Source organism: Orcinus orca, chromosome 7 (assembly GCF_937001465.1).
Source record: "Orcinus orca chromosome 7, mOrcOrc1.1, whole genome shotgun sequence".
NCBI classification, from domain to species: Eukaryota; Metazoa; Chordata; class Mammalia; order Artiodactyla; family Delphinidae; genus Orcinus; species Orcinus orca.
In genome coordinates this window covers 105,381,160-105,403,480 of record NC_064565.1, presented here as the reverse complement: position 1 = coordinate 105,403,480, position 22,321 = coordinate 105,381,160, and the positions used below count along the sequence as shown (strand labels likewise).

The 22,321-nt window shown below is 40.9% G+C and overlaps 2 protein-coding genes across 3 annotated transcripts in view; both read right to left on the bottom strand.

Moving 5' to 3' along the window:
* Positions 1-2,936: 2,936 nt before the first annotated feature.
* The window catches only part of MOGAT1 (monoacylglycerol O-acyltransferase 1), a 28,286-nt gene continuing 8,901 nt past the window's right edge, over positions 2,937-22,321 (bottom strand). The window contains exons 2-7 of one of the 2 annotated variants that reach the window (XM_033426753.2): positions 14,217-14,395; positions 13,662-13,866; positions 11,288-11,462; positions 10,532-10,731; positions 5,144-5,258; positions 3,158-3,185 (exon numbers count right to left, since the gene is read on the bottom strand). In XM_033426753.2, coding sequence (XP_033282644.1) covers positions 5,185-5,258; positions 10,532-10,731; positions 11,288-11,462; positions 13,662-13,866; positions 14,217-14,395 — 833 coding nt within the window. In that variant the 3' untranslated portion in view covers positions 3,158-3,185; positions 5,144-5,184. Of the gene's footprint in view, positions 3,186-5,143; positions 5,259-10,531; positions 10,732-11,287; positions 11,463-13,661; positions 13,867-14,216; positions 14,396-22,321 lie in introns of both variants that reach the window. The other variant, XM_004262652.4, reaches the window with a different exon arrangement.
* Positions 17,993-18,581, bottom strand: LOC101275800 (oligosaccharyltransferase complex subunit OSTC-like). The gene has a single exon (XM_033426765.2). The coding sequence runs from the start codon at positions 18,526-18,528 to the stop codon at positions 18,079-18,081; it is 450 nt and encodes a 149-aa protein (XP_033282656.1). The 5' UTR covers positions 18,529-18,581; the 3' UTR covers positions 17,993-18,078.

The following is a 22,321-nucleotide window of genomic DNA, read 5'->3' as shown; positions in this document are numbered from 1 at the left end:
AGTGAATACAATATATGGCTCACATTTGTGTTGTAGCAAAAATTCCTATAAAAATATTCATCTGCGGGCTTCCCTGGTGGCGCAGTGATTAAGAATCCGCCTGCCAATGCAGGGGACACGGGTTCGAGCCCTGGCCCGGGAAGATCCCACATGTCGCGGAGCAACTAACCCCGGGAGCCACAACTACTGAGCCCATGCGCCTAGAGCCCGTGCTCCGCAACAAAAGAAGCCACTGCAATGAGAAGCCCACGCAGCAACAAGGACCCAACATGGCCAAAAATAAATAAATAAATTTATTTATTTTAAAAATACATATATATTCATTTGCAGTCTGTAGGACTGTATGGAACTTACAACTATGCTTTGAGTTTATGAAAGGACTTCTGGCTTTGCTGGATTAAGACCTCTGGAGATCAACTCCCTAATACGTACCTGAAAATAAGATTTTATGTATGCCAAAATTAAAGTTGCCGATGTCTAGATTTTTTAAACGGCATAATTCTAAATAAATTCATCAGAGCAGAACTTTTCCCAGTTTTCAGGGCCTCTGCTTTCCACACATGGGCTTTAACTGCTTCCTAGACAATCCAGTGGAGGTTGGTGGTCATCTTGGCCCCCTCACTACTGAGTGTGAGATTAAAATTCATACCTTGTGAGATCGCAAAAGACTGTGTCATGAGATTTTCATAAACTTCTCCAAAGGAATGAAGTTCATAGATTTTATAAAACTTAAAGGCCTTTAGTTGTTGTGGTTACTTGGGCCTCACAGCTCTGTCAGAAAGACTTACCCCTGACCAGCTAGGGCATAGTTTTATGTAAATGGCGCTCCTTTTACATTTGTTTGGTATTGAATAATACCAAAAAGGATTTATCGTCAAAGTATCCGCATCTATTAAAATAGGATGTGTCCTGGGAATTCCCTGGAGGTCCAGCGGTTAGGACTTGGCATTTTCACTGCCAGAGGCCAGGTTCAACCCCTGATCGGGGAGCTAAGATCCCGCAAGCCACAAGGAGAGGCCAGAAAAAAAAAAAAAGAGAGAGAGAGAGAATAAAATAGGATGTGCCCTGTTCCCTGCTTTGACGAAAGAACTGATCTAATTTTAAGGCCTTGGGTCAGTGGCCTCCTGGACTGCTCAATCTTATGAAGCCAAAGGGATGCTGGCCTAAAAGTCTTCTATAGAACAATTGAGAAGGTTCCCTTTTCCGTGTGTGAAATGCTTTTCTACTCACGGCATTACCCAGCATGATTGTGTTTTGCTGTTGCTACACCCAATCCAGGCTCTAGCCCAGGGCCTGATGTTTTAAAAATTAGGGGTTTTAACACATATTAACAGTAAGTTAGAACAACTCAAAAAAGTTGCCCCCAAATACTGAGAGTGGAGGAGGTATAGAAAGACATGTGGCAGTGGAGATCGCTTGGAAACTAGATATTCTTCTTACTTATTGGATAATTGCTTAATGCTTAGTGACTAATTCTCAGAAACCCTCCTCAACCTGCTCTTTACAAACCAGTCTGCGATACTGTCAATTACTGGCACGGGACAATCACACATAAATTACCTCCTTCGGAAAGTACGTCTTTTCTTAGAATAGGTTTCATACTATGGTACAGCTTAAAAAAATTCTTTACCTATGGCAAGGTTTGTGTGTCCACCTAGAAATACGCCCATTCAACAAGTACTTATTTCATGCCTACTACGTATCATGAGCTGACCCAGGCGCTAAGGAGACATCCATGAACAGGAAGGACAAGGATCCCGCCCTCCCGGACCTGACATTCTGGTTTAGGGAGAATCATATAACCCGAGTCAACGGTGAACTGGTCCCATCTCTCCAGAGGGCGCTGTCTCTCAGAGCTCATCTTACTCGAAGAGGCCATATTGGAAGACAATTAAAACCCCTCCTTTTACTGTGAAAACCTTTTGGAATTTCAATGTCTTAAAACCCGTCCAAAGCATGTCTTCCAAAAGACCTCCTTACCGGTAGCAAATGAACATATTTCTAAGCAAATGGCAACAATGAATATTTCTAAGCATAATTAGAAAAGAGAAGACATGCTCTCATCCACATGCGTTTCCATATGGTAGATTCATCCTGTTTCCAAAATGGCATTAAAATTCTGCAATATTGTATAAAAATGCGTTGGTTGGTATGACCTAAAGGATCAAATTATCTAAGTCTTAAAAGTAACATTATTCACTAATAAATGGTCTGTTCAAGCAGAAAAAAAAATGATGTCCTCCAGTTCTACATGGCAAGTTATTTTACACACTGTCTCGTAAATGTTCCAGCTGTGCTGAACAACAGCTGTCATATTCAGTGAAAACGCCACATTAAGTTATTGTAATATTTAGTAAAGGGGTCTAATTATTTTTTTTGAAGCTGTCATTTTTTTTAAGCACATGAATAATTTGGGGGGTTTTTTTGGCTGCGTTGGGTCTTCATTGCTGCGCACAGGCCTTCTCTAGTTGTGGCGAGCAGGGGCTACTCTTTGCTGTGGTGCGTGGGCTTCTCATTGCAGTGGCTTCTCTTGTTGCGGAGCATGGGCTCTAGGCACGCAAGCTTTAGTAGTTGTGGCTCACGGGCTCAGTAGTTGTGGCTCGTGGGCTCTAGAGCACAGGCTCAGTAGTTGTGGCGCACAGGTTTAGTTGCTCTGTGGCATCTGGGATCTTCCCAGGCCAGGGCTGGAACTCGAGTCCCCTGCATTGGCAGGTGGATCCCTAACCACTGCGCCACCAGGGAAGTCCCGCAAGTGAATAATTCTAAACCTTTTCTTAACCTGTAAAATAATTTTGACCTTCCCAAATGAGGAAGACGATTAAAAGGCTGATAATCATCTCCAACCTTACCCTACAGTCACCCACTGGATTTTTAGTTACCATAGATAAACATCAACATCTGTCACCATACATAATACTTCTCAGTTGCAAATCTGATTCCTTCATCAAAGAAAAAATTTAATTTATTTAAAATATTTGTTCTTTCAACGGGATATTCTCTCGCCCTCTTGCATGCCTTCGAGGAGGAGGGTTATCTAAAAATGAGAGTTTCATTTTCTGGAATACCATACTTCCCTTTGTGCTCCTCAAATAATTTCCTTAGCTCGTCCATATAGGTCTGATGCAACTCCTCAATCTGCTCTGGGGTTGGGTGCAGGGTCTGACGAACAGGGATTGGGCGGCCAACTGCAAAAACAGAGAATACATCATACGTAAGAAATCAAAACCACTCCACCACAAACTACCACCTCTAATGGACAGCCCTAGAAAGATCTCCCAATCAGAATCTGTCAGGCCTGCCAGCTCCCATCCCTTTTTCCTTTTACTGGCTGCCTGCCGTAGTCACACCATCTCTTTTGGTAGCAAATAAAGAGCTTTCCTTCTCAGCAGACGCTGGATTGTCAGGACGCTTGTGGTTTTGACTTTGAGTCAAATGAACTACTGTGCTGGCTGCAGCTGGGAGATAAGAGGACATTGCTGTGTGTGCACGTCAGCAGCTCGCTCCTCTGGTACAGCTGACAGCCAGACCACAGTGCTCTATTATCACTGCCTGGGAAATCTTAGCTCATGAGGCAGCAGCCCTCTATTCTGGCTCTGTTTAATGTCATCCTAAAAAAATGAAAAGAATATATATCTTCACTGCTAAGTATCTGTACCAGAAAACATACATAATCACAAGGATTCCACTGTCTGTAATGGTGGAAAACAAAACCAACCAAAAGTATTAATAGAAAAACACATTAAATAAACCACAGACCATTCATTCAGTGGAATCCTAGGCAGCAATTCTTTTAAAAACTAAATGATATTTTTGTAACTGTGTATGGTGACTTATTGTGGTGATCATTTTACAATATATACAAATATCAAATCAACACTTGAAGCTAACTGTTATATGCAATTATATCTCAATTTAAAAAATGAGATGTCTAAAATGTTGTAGGTGGGGAAAAGTTGTAAAATAACATAGTATGATCCTATTTATTAAAAATGTCTCTATCTAGGTGCATTATAAGCTTTTAGTGCACTAAGCAAATCTACACTGATAGCCCTTACCTGGAGGGAGGGAGGTAGAGCTGGGGGAATTTACATTTTATCTGTATTGTATGAATTTTCTACAATGAGAAGGCATTGGTGTTATCTGTATAATTAAAAATGAACTAATTAATTTTTTAAAACCTAGCAATTTCTACATGTATTTTAAGGCATTTATATAATAAATAACTTTTATCTCACTTGTGTCAGATTTTGAGACACTAGATATACGTGGCCCCACCTCCTGCTGCCCTCAGTCCTCTCTGCTACTCATTGCGACCTCTGCTGGCCTGATGCTGCTACCGACGCCAAGAGTTGAAAATGTACAGGATGTTCAATGAACGGCAAACTGCTTACTACATTTGATTAGCTTGGGCATGAGGTCAAATGGGGCTGTAGGTAACAGAATGGCACTCGCAGGGCCTCCTTTGCCCACCCGGAGTCTCCCCATGCTACATCCAAGGTTCGATCCATGTTAGTAACAAAAGGTGATTAGTTAAGAAGGTACCAGAGAAAGAAGGAAGTGATAAATAACAGTAGAAGGAAGTGTGACAATAGTATGGGAGGTAAGGGAGCACAGAGAAGGGAATGTATACACACAAACACACACACATATATTATAATATATTATATATTAAGAAGATATCTATCTATATCTATCTATATTTATATACAATGTTACACATAATCTATATATCCTATGTATAGATATATAACCTCCTTATCACAACATTAGTATTCTCAAATTGCTACGTTTTTAACCATATATAGCCTCAAGAAGCTCCTATACAGTTTTCCTTGAAAGCTTGGATGTCAAACATACATAGTAGACATCAGTCCTTTGTAATTTAACATAACTATCTCGCTGTCAGTGTGGTTGACTTTTTTTTTTGTTGCCACACAGCTTGCAGGATCTCAGTTCCCCGACCAGGGATTGAACCCAGGCCCAAGGCAGTGAAAGCACTGAGTTCTAACCACAGAATGGCCAGGGAACTCTCATGTCATTTGTGGTTGAGATACAGACTAGGAAGGCTGAAATGATGGGGTGGAATTGGGGGTTGGTGTTGCACAAGAAGCATCAGGCTAGACCAGATCCAGTGCTAGCTCACCAGCAGGTACACGGAGCTAGTAAGTAACTTCTTCTCTGGCCTTAATTTTCACACGTATGGAATAAAAGAGTAGGCAACCTTGAAGCTTCCATCCAGCTCCGATCTTTGTTGTTGTCTGAGGAAAGAAACTGAGAAATTTACGTGCTCATTGAGAAATCTACCTGCAAATCTACCAGCAAATCTGTGGTGTTACAGAAATAACTTCTGTTTTCTTAGTGAAATTATCCCAAGGAGAGAGGTTAAGTGCAACTATTCTGGGTGGGAAGGGGGATTTATAAAGAGATACAGTGGTCTAAGAAGATGAAGAGTGTTGTTCCCAGCTTACTTCAATTAGGCCTTGTGAATTCTGAATTATTGAGTCTTATTTCCTGAGATACCCTACAGTTAATTCCAATCCTGTTCTTTTCCTATTAATAGTTTTATTATATTTCAGATCGTTCTTCCAGAGGGCTCAAACACGCTCCTCTAAATTCAATTTAGCATCATTAGATTTTTCCCTTTAAACTGTGAGACAAACACAGTCATACTTGTCTTTCTCTTATTTACCCACAAAGAAACTGAGATGCTGAAAGTTTCTAAACTATACATACACATACACAAAAACAAACAAAAACCAAAGGAAATGAAGATTTAAACCCAGCACTTCTGCCTCTCGTTACTAAACTAACCCAAAATTGGATTAGAGAGCAAGAACCTTTCTCAATTACTTTTTAGGGATACAGACAGAGGTAACAAAACAAAAACTTGCAAATCTGAGAAGGGTCCCCGGAGCCCTAGAAGACCAGAGTTCCCTCTCTCCACAAAAAGGAGATTTTTACTATCAAGGAGAAGAAAGCTGTCTTCCACATAAGACTGGGTTAGTTAGAGACTGCTGCCTGACTCCCTTTTTATAACACAAAGGAAAAACCAGCTGCATTAGATTGCTCTGGAGGTAGAACTCCTTGCCCTGGAAAAATCAGCTAACATCTACTTGTGGCAGAGTCAGGAATCTTAGCTCTTGTTTATGTTTCGGTGCTTTTTATAGCTGGCATGCTCCTTTGTTCCCTTTTCAATTCCATCCAACAATTCAGGATTAGTTATGTCTTTATTGCCTTACACAGCAGGCTTGCTCTAACTCCTGTGATGCTGTGCTGTATTTACCTAGATGGAGAATAAGCAGCTTCACGAGCTATTGTATTTGCAGCTGGAGAAGAGCTTGGAGATGGGAGTTATTTTCTTCTCATTGAGGCAAAGAGTTGGTATTTCTCAATAAGGAGCCTTTTTTCTATTTCTCTGTAATTGTGAACATTTTGCAGTTTTCTCTCTCTAATGGTCTCACATAGGAATTGCTCTTTCTTTAGATGCTACATAGCCATACACAAGAGAGAGACCAGGCACAGAGCTGGGCGGAGTGGGATTTGGGAAGAGTCAAAACCTGGGTTCAAGTAAACCTCTGGCTTATGATGGAGTCTCAGAAGACGCCCAATGTAAGTATGTGTGTATATAAGTGTGTATACATATGCACACACACACACTCATGAACATTTACTGAGCACTTAATACATTGTACTGGGCACCATACTAATTCCTTTATTATTACCTCCTTTAATCCCTACTTTACAATTAAAATTTAAATTAGGATCCCCTTCCTTCCTTTCTATTTCAGAAAATCCATTAGCCTGCTTTTTTTCCCATTAGGATAGAAGAATGACTTGAAACAAAATGGACTACTTTTGTCCTCAAGTGGTTCCAAACCAGTTTTATTTAAATAAGGTACATTCCCTTCCCTAACTTTTTTATCAAAAAAAAAAAAAAAATTCAAACCTATAGAAAAAAATAACACAATGAGCACTTGCATGCTCTTCCTCTAGACTCACCAGTTTTAAACATTTTGTGCACACACACACAATATGTATACGGATATACACACGTATTATTATTTTTATTTTTGTAGAACCATTTGAGAGTAAGTTGTAGACATCATTGATTCGATCATGCTATCTGCCTTAAAACTGCTCATGCTATAAAGACAAAGTTGAAAACCTATTCCAGCTTAAAGTAGGCTAAAGAAAGTGAAAATTAAATGCAATGTATGATCCTGCTATGGGAAAAAAAAACTGCCCCCCACCAAAACACATAGCTAAAAAGAATGTTATTGTGGCAACTGATGAAATTTGGGTATGGCATGTACACTAGTTAATAGCATTTAATCGATGTTCAATTTCCTGAATTGTACTGACATTATAAAAGAGAATAATCTTGTTCTTAAGAGATAGACATAAAAGTAATTAGGAACAAATGGTCATGTTGTTTGCACTTAAACAGTTCAGCAATAACAACAGTAAAAGGTGTATTTATGATACCATTAGAGAGAGAAAGAAAAACCGTAGCAAAAATGTTAACCGGTGAGTCTAGGAGAAAGGCACACGGGAGTTCGTTTTACTACTCGTGAGACTTTTCTGAACATTTGAAATTTTTCAACATGACATTTTAAAACTTAAATCCAACACATACTAGGACACATGAAATTTCCTCCTTTAAACAGCAAGTTTCCCTTGTATTTTACTTTCTTACCCAAACAACTTTCTGTCATACCACCTGTACTGGCTCTACGACTCGAACTTAATAGTAAATTCATCTTAAAAAGTTTTAATATGTAGTTGTTCTATTTCTGAAAACTTAAGAATTATAATCAGACAGGCCTAACTAAAGACTAGACTTTAAGAACAGTGTGTAAAGGGTCACAGTTCCTTGCAAGAATGTTGCTTTTGTTTGTTTGTTTCTGCATCACAGACCTCCAGGAGGGCAGGGATTTTGCCTTATTTGTTCTCTGCTATATTCTCAGTGCCCACAGGGTAGGAGCTCAAGACACATTTGTGAATCAACGAATTAGTCTTTAGTTAGTTCCTTGCAACATTCTTGCAAGGAACTGGACCCTGTACACACTGTTCTTAATGTCTAAACTCATTTCCTTTTTCTCTCCCAGTTGTCATGATGGATGTGACATTGAAATCAGTTTCTCTCCATTATTATGTAATAAAACATAATCTATGGGAACACTTTATTGTGCTTGGATAAACTGATAATAACCCGGAGAAAATATATAAATGACATACTATTTGTGACACATAAAGAAAATGTATGGTAGCTTCTTTATAAATTATGTCCATTGAGAATGACCCTCAGGAAAGAGGAAAGAAGGTCTTGATGGAAGATGCAGAGAAACCTGATGGTTTAGCAAAGTCTGGTGTAAGAAATATGCAGAGACTGATGATGGCATCTTAGAATTAGCCAGAGCACATTTTTAAAGGGATTTTAACTAACAGGACATTAACAGACAAAACCATTACAGTCCTAGTGAATCTTAGTGAATCTTGCTCACACTACAATGAATGCTCTGGGGACTTCCCTGGTGGCGCAGTGGTTAAGAATCCGCCTGCCAATGCAGGGGACACGGGTTCGAGCCCTGGTCCGGGAAGATCCCACATGCCGCGGAGCAACTAAGCCCGTGCGCCACAACTACTGAAGCCCGCGCTCTAGAGCCCACGCTCTGCAACAAGAGAAGCCACCGCAGTGAGAAGCCCGCACACTGCAATGAAGAGGGGCCCCCACTCGCCTAAACTAGAGAAAGCCCGGGCACAGCAACAAAGACCCAACGCAGCCAAAAATAAATAAATAAAATAAATAAATCTATTTTTAAAAAATGAATGCTCTGGTTGAAGTTGCTGATGAAGTGGGGTCTGAGAGACATGGGGGAAAACTATTTACAGGATGGAGAATCAGAGCATCTCTGGACACCTGGGAGTGAGAGGATTATAGATGCAGTAATGATTTAGGGTGAATTCAACTAATATTTAGTGAGTTCTTGTGATGCAAGGTGGAGTTAACAAACTCTTAATTAAGTAGAAGGGGGAGCAGAAGGACCCCAAAACAACTTGCCACTCTGGACGCTGCCTGAATTCTGCTTGGGGTGTGTCAGGGAGTCAGCAGAGAAACAGCTCTGGGTTTGAAGTGCACTGATTTAAAACAGAAATGAGCATAGCAACTTAGATCATGGTTTCAATATCATATTGTGTTTTATTCTCTGGCGCATGTGAATGATACATAACTTTTGCTTTTGTTTATGGAACTGTAAATAACTTAGCCCTAACTTGTGTTTCTCCAAGTAAATAAAAGTCTTTAAATACACATTGTCTGAGGGTCTGGTTCACACAAACCAGGCTGCTCTCAGCCATCTGGCTCCCACCTGATCACCATAAGAGCATGCAGCTGAGTCTTTATGCAACATGCATATCCTTAGCTTGGTTTTTAAAAGGCTTCACATAATAGCAGGATTCTGAGGATGCTAGAGACTAGAATTGGTGTTTCTGATGTAATCGTTCGGGGGGTAAGTGGAAGGATGCACTGAAGCAATTTTCTTTTGTTCTGAGTCTTTAAGAGATGCATGCTTGCCCTTCCCTGGTGGCGCAGTGGTTGAGAGTCCACCTGCCGATGCAGGGCACGCGGGTTCGTGCCCCGGTCCGGGAGGAGGCTGGGCCCGTGAGCCGTGGCCGCTGAGCCTGCGCGTCCGGAGCCTGTGCTCCGCAACGGGAGAGGCCACAACAGCGAGAGGCCCGCGTACCGCAAAAAAAAAAAAAAAGAGATGCATGCTTGACAGGCATTAAGTAAAAACCAGAGCTATAAACACGGAAGGACCTAGAGATGATCATACTAAGTGAGGTGAGCCCGACAGAGACAGACAAATACCATACTATATCGCTTATATGTGGAATCTAAAAAAAAAAAAAGATACAAATGAACTTATTTACAAAACAGAAATAGACCACAGACTTATGGTTACCAAAGGGCAAAGGACGGGGGGAGGGATAAATGAGGTGTTTGGGGTTAATGTCGTCGTCATCATCCTCCCCCATTTTAATCCTCCCACACGTGCCATTTTTAAAGATAAAATCAGTCTATATTAGGATACATGTATCTAGTTGGGGAAAAAATGCTTTTGCCGTATGAACTGATGCCTATGTGAACTGAACATGACGAAGACATCTATTACACAGAAATGTCCACATATTAATAGACTCTGATGTAACATGTTCAAAGAACTGCTATGTTGTAATCTGCTAGTACAGAGAAATAGATTCATCCTAGAGTATTAGAAATTCTATTTCTAAAATTGAATTCTATTTGTAGTTCAACAGCAATATTTTTAAAATAATTGATTCCCATTCAAATGGAAAACATAGTCATTTCGTAAATAAAAGGCAGACTGTAACTGAAGCTCAAATAACACCTATAGGATTATTATTTTAGGAAGGTCTTACTCAAAGCTATCTCAGTAACAATAAACATAGCTCAGAGCAAGGTAATCCTTTTTACTCAGTTTAACAAGCCTCGAGTCTTTGATGTACATACCAACAGTGTGGATGGGCTTCCTATAGGGCATTAGGCCAAAATTGTATTGAAAAACTCCTCTGGCGTGGAACAGTGGCAAAGCAAATCCCATGATCTTCTGTAGTTTCTCCTGCACAGCTCGAAGCCATGAGCCTTCAGGGTTGCTAACTTGTTTAAACAGTTCATTTTCACCAAAAGAAAAAACTGGCACCAAATAAGCACTGCAAATAACAAGGAGGAAGAATAAGCATTTTCAATGAAAAGGATTTAAATATTTCATTTAGCCCAGCTGACTTTTACAACAGAGTCCTAACAATCCTTTAACGTTCCCAAGCCTCCCTATAGCGCTAAGTTCATGTTCCACACATTGAAACTGACTTATACCTGAGGTCCTTTGGGGAGGTACCTCAGCAGTCTTAGTGGTTTGTGGAATTTTATTCTGTAGAAAATCAAGGTTCCAGGAAGCTTCTTTGTCATCTGTGGTTTTGGCCATGGTTCATTTGTTCATTTGGCTGGGAATTTATACTGTGCATATAAAATTTTGTGTTTTTGGATTTTCCTCTTACAGACAAGTTGAATTGCTGGATGCCATGACATTGAGTTACCTTAGTGGGAAGGTTGTATTTCATTCCCCATAAACATCCACACCTGCTTTCATTGGGAAGCCGATTAGAAGCTCCGTCTTTAAGGGCCAGAAAAATTACTTCACTTCTTTGTGTTCATTTAATAATGTGTTAACTACCCTGACCCAGTTGCCTGAAATGAAAAGCCACTTACCCATGGGTCAAAGCAATTTTCACAAATCCCTTCCGCTGGCGGATGAACAGAGTGAACTTTCCAGGATGGGCATCCAGTGATTCCTCTGCACCCCCAAGCACAATGACTGAGATGTTTCCACCTCCTTCCTTGCTTAGCACGTGAGACACGCTTCTCCTGGAAACTGAGACTGGCCCTTAGTGAATAAAACAAAAGGTGTTAACTAACTGCCCTTTTACACTCTTATCATAATAGTCTACGGCACCAGCAAATACTTCACAGACTTTCCTAGACTGCTTACATTTGGAGCAGTTTGCAGGTTTATAATTTTTTCATAGCTGACTTTTTGGTAATAGATTCCATTAATAAGATCTAACATTCTGGCAGGGGACAGGGTTAGGTCTTTAAAATGTCACTTGCTTATTACTAGGTCTATCACTTGTTCAGGTAGGTTGGGTACTGCTCATTTCTACAGATTCCATTCATATGGCATTATAAGTAAAAGGTGCCCCCTGGAGTTGTTCAGTGCACAACCCTGCACAGCTGTATGTGGTAATCTTGATCGTTATCCTGGTAGATCCTTGCTCAGAACCAAACAGCATAACCTCCAAGAGGTTGGCCTGGATCTTTTGAACACACAATGGTCTGTTTTCAGGTATTCTTTATGGATTCTTATTTCTCAGACATGGATGTATAATGTAAATGGGTTCAAAAATTCAGACATCTGACAAATAACGTACATCAATTGCTAAATCTGTGCATGATTCCCAAATCTCTAGTTTGACTTTGATAAACTATTTAAGACGAAAGTTACATAATTGTTCAGCCTTTATATCAGCCTTTCCCATGTAAACATAACTTTAAAGACTCCTTTTCAGATTTTAAATGGACTACATACTCTCGGAGGAAAACGCTATGAACTCTTGGAGGAAAACAATAACAATGAAAACACAAACAACTTGTGACCCATATTTCAGAGACAACCACTTTTTAATGTCTTATTGTTTCTTTCCATTCTTGATTTTATCCGTTTTCTTTTTTTTAGTCATAAATGAATGTGGGGCTTCCCTGGTGGCGCAGTGGTTAAGAATCCGCCTGCCAATGCAGGGAACACGGGTTCGAGCCCTGGTCCAGGAAGATCCCACATGCCATGGAGCAACTAAGCCTGTGTGCCACAACTACTGAGCCTGTGCTTTAGAGCCCAAGCGCCACAACTACTGAGCCTGCGTGCCACAACTACTGAAGCCCGCGCACCTAGAGCCCGTGCTCCGTACTAGAGAAGCCACCGCAATGAGAAGCCCGCACACCGCAACGAAGAGTAGCCCGCGCTCGCCGCAGCTATAGGAAGCCCGTGCACAGCAACGAAGACCCAATGCAGCCAAAAATAAATAAATATTTTATTAAATAAATAAATAAAGGTCAGAGCCTTGAGAATGGGCTATGCTGTATGTCAAAAAAAAAAAAAAGAATGTGTTAGTTTTATCAGGACACGGCCCTTCGTCTCTTGAAGGAAATTACATGCTCATTTTACTGTGGGTTCCTATTACTGGGGGAGAATAAAATTAGGACAGGATTCTGAATGATCAGTGACTCTCTGAAGAGAAGAGGCAGAGGTGGGTAGGTTAGAGGGTAGAGAACCTGAGCCCAAATAGGTATGAGCTTTCACTGAGTTCAAAGCCACGGCCATTCTGCTCTGCGTGCAGAGCTGGAGGCATTGCTTCCACTGGAAAGAGGGCCTCATGGATTTCCAGACACCTGGCAGTCCTCACTTGCCTCTGGACACTTCTCAGTTTCCTCCTGAGGCTTCCCTTCTTCAGGCCATGCTTAAATGCTGCTATTTCTCAGGGCTGTTAGGAACTAAATGTTTACATTCCTCCAAAATTCATATGTTGAAACCTAACCCCCAATAGGATGGTATTAGGAGGTGGGGCCTTTGGGAGGTAATTAGGTCATGAGAGTGGAGCCCCCAGGAACAGGGTGAATGTTCTTATAGGAAAAGGGACAGAGCTAGCATGTTCTCTCTTTCTACCATGTGAAGATACAATGAGAAGATGGCCATCTGCAAGCCAGCAAGTGGGCCATTACCAGACACCAGATCTTCCCAGCCTTCAGACTGTGAGAAATAAATTTCTATTGTTCAAGCTACCCAGTCTATGGTATTCTCTTATAGGAGCTGAACTAAGACAGGCTCCTTTTCTGTCCCTGTTGTCTTTAACCTTATCTCTACATGTGGCACATGGATTCAAACCCCACTTATGTGTGCTGAGTTCTCCCAAATCCATCTCCTTAGAGTTTTACTCTAAGAAATTGTAAACCCAGCTGGTTTGGGAGGGGACATTCTATGTGGTCCTGCCCACCCAGAACCCTAGAGAAACAGTGATCTGCCTTCACTTACCACTACTCATCAGATATTCTCGGAAGAGCGGACACCGGAACCAAAATGGAAGCACGTGAAGATACGCAGTGAGGCCAGGAAACAGCTCCTTGAAGTTTGAATAATTTGTACAAAAGTTTCCAAAGGCTCCAGCAACAAGCACTCCATGGGGGTGAAACCCAAATATGTAGTTGTGACTTGGATTCAAATCCCAAGTTTTGATGAGCTACAGTGCATTTATATTGACATAAAAAAATAAAATGTTCCCTGATTAGTTTCCAATAAGAAACAGAAGGACTCAGAATTAGTTCTGTGTTCAAGAGGAAATGAAGAACACGACTCATTTTCGTTTCCTGGGGTAGAGCTGTTTCCAAATTTTTAAACTGTTTCCTGAACCCAGAGCCCCTCATACACAGCTTTCTAACTTTTGTCAATTTAGGTTAGACTCCATTTAGTAACTTGGGCTGAATTGCAGGCTCTCTCCCTCTAAAAAGGGAAATCTTGAAAAATATGTGATAACACATTTGAATTTTTTTCCCAGCTTAAAACCATACCATATAAAACAATTCTACTCACATGAATTGGAAAATAGTCCTTAAAGTACCTCCAAATGGTCCAGCTTCTGACCCAGTCAGATCTCCTGCCTCCTTGCTCTGGGGTTTGCCAGTCAAAGTAAAGCCATGTCAAATAAGGGATGTAGAGGAACCAGTAGTTGTATATGATCAGGAACACAATGACTCCAAGGCACACCTGTGCTGTAAGAAAGGGGAAGACCTCAGGAATCAGGGTCAGTTAGCATCTACTCACTGTACTGTACAATCATTGGCCCAAGGTAGGGGGGATCTAATATATACAAAGTGTGTTCAACTGAACCTTGGTTCAAGTGAGGTGATATAACAAGACAGCAATGGTACAGTATGACCTAACATTTCTTGGATGTTTAGTATATACCAAGTACTGTATTGTGGATTCCACCAAAATATTTTTAAATTTAATCCTCATATAGCCACAGCATCAATGAAGCAGCCCTAGCACTCCTAACATTCTTTTTATAAGAGGGAAGATAGCAGCTTAGGGAGGTTAAGTGAATTGCCCAAACTACACGGGGAAGTGGCTGACCTGTCTAAATTCAAGGTCCATTCTCAAAGCCCATGGCCCTACACCATCTCCCCGACGTGATACATGGAGGAACTGTCGCTGACAGGAGGAATGCAGAGGAATTCCTACTACAAGTGTTCACCTTAATTGAGCAGCTATTACGCATGTGCCCATGAAGAGGGCACATTCCAATGACAAACTTCATTTCCCGGAAGTCTATTGCCAGAGATAGATATGGCACAGGAGGGACTCTATGCCTTAGCTCACCCACCACTTCTCTTGACATTTCATAACGACAGAGCAATCCTAATTGTTTGTGCACCTAATGCTGTAGCTTCAAATAGATGAAGCAGGAATTGATGAAACTTGACCTGGGCAGTAGGAACAAGAATATTTGCCTTAAAGTAATACATTAAGCTAAGCTAGACATTTTCTTTTTATGTCTGTGCTATGGTTATACTAAAAAATATTTATGAAAAGAAAAATATATCAATGGGGAGGAGCACAAAGACTTAAAGCCTGCGGCTTCCCCGGTGGCGCAGTGGTTGAGAGTCCGCCTGCAGATGCAGGGGACACGGGTTCGTGCCCCGGTCCGGGAAGATCCCACATGCCGCGGAGCGGCTGGGCCCGTGAGCCATGGCCGCTGAGCCTGCGCGTCCGGAGCCTGTGTAGGTGCTCAACAAATGCCAGCTATTACTGTTGGTTTAAGGAGTGCCATTACCTCTTTCTTCTTTATTATGTGCTACAGTCTCTAATCTAGAACTAAGTTTGGTCTCCCAAGCTCCTATCCATTCTCAACTTTATTAAAAAGAGCTTTGTCCCCAAACAATCCATCATGGTATCTGACATGAGCACCTTTGAGCTATTATTGTTTTATAGTTATAGACGTAGGTATAGATTTGGGGTTTTTTTGGCAAAAACAGAACACATGTTTATATTTCTAGAAATATATAAATCAATAAATTTCCCAGTACAGATTTAACCCACATACTGAATTGAACCCATCAGAGGACTGACTTGCTCTCTCCAGGGTGAGTTAAAGGTTAAAAGTGTGTGAAAGGTTAAGGAAGCATGTGCCCTCCACCGTTCAGTGGGGTGTCTTCTTGCATTCTGGAAGTTTCCACGAGTCTAGAAGTGAGACCAAAAGAGTGTCCTCTGCCCTCATTCCTACCAAGATCACTCTATTTTGATTTACCTGCTTCCCTCTACCCAGGTCTGTGCGCTGACAATGTACCCCTGTTAATTAATTTTATTGTATTAAAATGTGCAAAACATTTACAAGAAACATAAATAGGTCTCATTATTCTCTACCCCAAGCTGGATCACGTGAGCTATGATGGAGCAAGGGAGGGAGGGCATAGGTACTGAGTAGTAACTGTCTCGCATGGGCAACCTTATTTACTCCTCCTTGGAACCCTCAAGGTACAGAGTTCTGTCCCCATTTTGCAGTTGTGGAAACTGAGGCTCAGGGAGTTTGAGTGTCTAAAGGACTTGAACCTGGATCTGCCTAATCCTTAAACCCAGGCACTTTTTTTTTTTTTTTAGAAAACCAAACTATCCCCAGCTAATGGTCATAACACCATAAACATGTGTTTATTACAAGTACATAAGCAGGTTCATAAGCATAAAGAATCAGGCACATGAAAGGTTTTATTTTCTTTACTATAAAGGTGGAGAAACTAAGAGCAAAAGCAAATTTCAATCACAGAGTGATTCAAGAGTGATTCAAGATTGATTCAAGTGATTCAATCAGAGTGAGTCAAGAGTAGGTCCAGAAACAAAGTCCCCCAGCTACTAATTCAATGGTCCACTCACCCAACCACATTCCTCTAGGTGAATACACACTGCATATCTCTAACATTCATTATGTGTTTTGCATGTACAGTGGTTAAGACATGGATGGGAAATTGGACTCCTTATGTTGGAATGTGCCACCAACCAGCTTCCTGACCTGGGGTGAGGTCTTTGACTTCTTAAGCCTCGATTCCTTAACCTGTGAAATTGGGCTAATAACAGCGCCACTCTCCAAGGACTGTTGGGGGAATGAACAGAGAGATGTTCCGCTGCCTGGCACAGAGCAAGCGCTTGACAAATGGGAGCCATTTTTATAATAACTGTGTTTACTAGGATACATTTGGAGAATGCAAAAAGTAGAAGCAGACAAGGTAACTCATATTCCTGTCACCCAACAGAAACTACTGTTAAATTTTCCCGTCTTTTTTTTTTCTCCGTCAAACAGGTTATGTTTTTTTAACACAGTTGATCACACATATGTTTTATTCTGTATTTGATCACTTACGATTATCTCATCTTAGCTGCTTGGTATTATAAATTTGGCATTAAAACCTCTCCATAAGTGTTATTTTTAATGACTGTGCTACATTCCATTGGTTGTCAGTACTAATTCAAATTCTTTTGTTTTTGAATATTTGGGCTTCTAACAACTTTTCTCTAATAACATAATCTTGCATAAAGATTCTATTTCATATCATAAACAGCACCAAAATAGTTTTTTAATCCCTTGATCCTAAATTGGATTGAAAGCAGAAAACACTATAAAAACTAGGTGACTAGATCACCTCTATTTTCTATTTTTATCCCACTAAGCAATCCAAGGTAACACGAGTCTCCTAAACTGGAGGTCAAACAGAAGAGAAAGTTAAAAAGATTTACTCCAAAACATTGTGCAGCTCTCAAAACTAATGTTGATACTTTAAAAAAAATTGTTTAGATTCACAAACCAAGTTGCACTGAAGGCCAAAATTTCAACTGCCTTTTTTTTTTATTAGAAAAATTATTTCTTTCTTCTCCTTTCACACATCTTATTGTTCAGGAAACAGTCTTACATACATATCTGAAATGATGTACTGTCACACACTCTGTTTAAAGGCAAAGCACCACAGGTAAAGCTGATAGGCTGTCCAGAGTTCTCAGCTTATGGGATCTCACTTCCTGATTTTACATTAATTTCTGAAGGTCAGAAATGTCATCTCCAAAAAATGTCAAGGGGTTTGTAAAAAATAATCATTTTATTCAATATTATAGTTGTAGAAATGAAGTATATTTTCTTTAAGAAATAAAAAAAAGAAGAAAATGCCACTTAACATCGTTGGTGTGTCAGTACAGGCCAGCAGGAAAAAATGCTGATAAGCTTGTCTCTTTGATACCAAGAACGCATTCTAGTCCAAGCTATAATATGCTTCCTATGTTTTCACTAGATGTTTCTTTTCTGCTGCTTTTCATCCTTTTCCATATTTCATATCAGAGGACTGATACAGCCTTTAAAACTTCATTAACAGGAGCAAATTCAGTATCCACCGATTTCTTCTCAAAAGGCACTCTAACCCATCAGATAGCCCGGCAGTTTCATTCTCATGAATACTCTAGCCATGAAAAAACTCAATAGGACACAGACGAATCCAATGAATAGAAGGAGAAATCTATTGAGCTTGGGAATGTTTGGTGCATTGGATCGGTCCAGGATTATGAAACCTAAACCTCCCATTGTAAACAAGAAGCTGGATGGGAGTCCTTCCATAATATCTTGTCCATTTACTCTGTAGGCCAAGAAAGCTACTGGTCTCTGATGCCCATGTTCATCAGTCATGGAGCCGACACTTGGAGGTTCGACAGTAACATCATAAATGATTCCTCCGGCGATGAGGAAGTAAGACACCACCACCGGAGCATACATCGTCATGGCCGACGGCATGTGCACCCAGGGCGGCTTCTTCAGCTTCAGGTTGGGACATTCGAGCACTAAGAACGGGACGCGGTACAAACTCTCCATGTTGGTGGCGGCAGGGGCAGCTGTCAGCGGCCAGCCCCCCGCACCACCCAGGAACAGCTCTCCTTTTTTTTTTTTCCTTTGGCTGCATCACAGCATGTGGGAATCTTAGTTCCCCGACTGGGGATGGAACCGTGCCCCCTGCAGTGGAAGCGCAGAGTCCTCGCCACTGGACCGCCAGGGAATTCCCCTAAATTTCAGCTTCCTTGACTTGGGTACATTCTGGATAAGAAACCACAAGTCAGCCCCCAATCACTTATACTCTATTTTTACCTAACTGCCATAGATTCTACTTTCTCTACATCACTGAGGAAGCTGCCTCCCGCTATTTTTTTTTTTTGAGGTGAAATTCACATAACATAAATTAGCCATTTTAAAGAAAACAATCCAGTTGCATTTAGTACATTGACATTGTTGTGCAACTCCCACTTTTATCTAGCTCCTAAACACTTGGATCATTCTGAAATAAAACTCTGTACCCATTAAACAGTTACTCCCTATTTCCCTTTCCCCTGTCCCTGGCAAGCACCAATCTGCATTCTTTTTTGATGGATTTACCTATTCTAGATATTCCATATAAATGCAATGATCCAATATGTAACCTTTTGTAGGCTTTCACTTACCATCAAGTTTTTGAGATTCAGCCATGCTGTAACATGTATCAGTACTTCATGCCTTTCTATGGCTGAACAATATTCGCATGTATGGATAGATCACAACTTGTTTATCCATTTGTTTATCTGCTGATGCACATGTGGGTTGTCTCCACCTTTTGGCTACTGTGAATAGTGCAGCAATGCCCCACTCCTTTACCAGTACTGAAAGTCAGAAAGGCTCAGCTAAAGTTTATGCATCGTCACTAAGTTTACCATCATCAGTAAAGGGACAAAGTGACATTTGCCTCTTCTTATGATCAAATGGGAAATACACCCCATCACCTTTGTGACCTTGCTGCCAAAAATGTCTAACCTGACTCTAATCATGAGAACATATTTAGGCAAGCCCAGACTAGGGGACATCCTACAAGATAATTAGCTGGGGCTGTTTTAAAAATATCAGTGTCATAAAAGATGAAAAAACAAATAAAAAGTATAGGAACAGGTCTAGTTTTAAAGGAAAATTTGAAGACAATTAGGGAAATTTGAATATGAGCCATGTATTAAGTAAGATTATTGTTTCAATGATACATTTCTTGGGTGTGATAATGGAATTGAAATTATGTACAAAATCCTTGTTTTCAGGAAACACATTCTACAGTATTGAGGAATGAAGTGCAATGATTTTTACAACTTAATTTCTTACTTTCAAATGGTTCAAAAGCAACAGTAACAGGGCTTCCCTGGTGGTGCAGTGGTTGAGAGTCCGCCTGCCGATGCAGGGGACACGGGTTCGTGCCCCGGTCCGGGAAGATCCCACATGCCGCGGAGCGGCTGGGCCCGTGAGCCATGGCCGCTGAGCCTGCGCGTCCGGAGCCTGTGCTCCGCAACGGGAGAGGCCACAACAGTGAGAGGCCCGCGTACCGCAAAAAAAAAAAAAAAAGCAACAGTAACAACAAACTGTGTGTCTACAGAAACAGAGAAAACAAACACTGAAAAATCCTAAGAGTTGGTGAATTGAGGTAAAAAGAAAGTATACTGAGCTATTCTTTAAATACTTCTAAATTTCCAAAATTAAAAGACGGTGGGGGGCCTTCCCTGGTGGCCCAGTGGTTAAGAATCCCCCTGCCAATGCAGGGGACATGGGTACGATCCCTGGTCCGGGAAGATCCCACATGCCGTGAAGCAACTAAGCCCGTGCACCGCAACTACTAAGCCCACGTGCCACAACTACTGAGCCTGCGCTGTAGAGCCCGCGTGCCACAACTACTGAAGCCCACGCGCCTAGAGCCCATGCTCCACAACAAGAGAAGCCACCGCAATGAGAAGCCCGTGCACTGTAACGAAGAGTAGCCCCCGCTCGCTGCAACTAGAGAAAGCCCATGCGCAGGAACGAAGACCCAATGCAGCCAAAAAATAAATATATTTTAAAAAATAAAATAAAGAAAAAAAAAGATGGGTAAATGTATGAATTATACATGTAATTGATAATAATGCATAATAAGTGCTATTTGACTGGGAACAAGTTGGCACCTCACAGAGAGCCCTACATCTGCAGCAAAGTCTTCATCTCCAATCTCACACATACAGAGGAAACGATCGATCCAATGACCCACTTTTAGCTTCAAAGCTGCCTTCAGGTATCCCTAGCTTTATAGAAAGAAGTGTTCCAGCAAAATCAGGGATATACATTTCCTTTTTTCATGAACTAAAGACTTTTGGCAAGGAGTAGTGGCCAGGTCGACAGCTTTTGGGTGGTGGAAAGTCCTTCAGTGCTTACGTGGACTTTTCCTACCTCTGCTGCCTCCATCCGTTCTGGCTTCAAGGGATTCAACCTGGATACTTAAAATACAAGAGAATACAAATGAAAATGTATTGTAGTGTTTGACCCACGGCAAATGTTCCATAGATGATAGCAGAATTTGAAAAGTAAATGAATCCTAACAACACGCTTTGCCTTTGGCATTTCTTCAATCAAAGACCTGATGTATATAAGTTGAAAATTTCTTTTAAGTTCTAGGTTTTAGTTTCCCTTCTTTATCAGTTTTTTTAAAATTTAATAAAGTATTATTTATAATATGGAAAAATAATTGGTTAGTGAAACTGAAATAAAATAACACACAGAAAGCCATCAGAACAATGATGGTGCAGGAATTCCCTGGCAGTCCAGTGGCTGGGACTCCACGCTTTCACTGCCGAGGGCTCAAGTTCGATCCCGCCAGCCACGCAGTGTGGCCAAATAAATAAATAAAAGGAGAACACTTGAAAACAAAAACAAAAACAATGATGGTATGATGGTGGAAGCAGCTCTTCTGCTCCTTTCCTGTTTGCCCATTTCTGTTCCCCTCTAACCTTACAAGAACCTAATTATAGGAATGAGATCACTAAGCAATTGAAACTAACTCCTGACTTTTGCTCTCCTGAATGCATACCATGCTTTGCCCAACCTGCTGATTGTTTTCCTAGATAAAAAGAAGTAAAAATGAAGAATTAAGCAGTTAAAAAATGACTAGCTCTCTACCCCCAACAGCCCCCCTAAGCAATCCTGCAGACAGATCACACAGGCAAGATAACATCTGAAGAGAGTCAGCCCATCTGCACTCAATGGAGAAGGATGCAGAACCCAACCTCCTGCCTTGACGATTCACTGAGATTCTTCCTCCCCCCCCCCCATTTTTCCTTTTAAAGACTATCATGGCTGAGCAGAATCTTCAGAGCTGGTCTCTGGACATGAGTCCACCTTCTCCCCAGATTGCCGGCTTTTCTGATAAAAACACCTTTGCTTTCTACTGACACTTGCCTCTTGAATTATTGGCTTACGAGCAGCGAGCAGCTGAACCTCGGTTTGGTAACAATGGCATACAGGAAACTCTCAATAAATGTTAGCTATCAGCCATCACTGACTGCTTGAGACCTTTAAAAACACCAGTTTCATATGGCTCAACCCAATGTATTATTTTCTAGTGCATATATTATTTTAATAATTTTTTTAAATAGGTAAACAAGAGGAAAGGAATATGCCAAAACATTTACAATAGTTATCTCTGGATGGGAATATGGACTTTTTTCTAGTCTCTTCTAAAAGCTCTTCTACAGTTTCCAACTTTTCTAATAACTAGCATGAACTACCTTATAATCAAAATTTATTTTAAAAAGATAAATGGTTCCACTAAAGAGAAAAAAAAGAAACTAAACACTGC

Bases quoted from the DNA above. Each gene is read 5' to 3' on its own strand.
- LOC101275800 (XM_033426765.2), bottom strand. From the start codon at position 18,528: ATGGAGAGTTTGTACCGCGTCCCGTTCTTAGTGCTCGAATGTCCCAAC.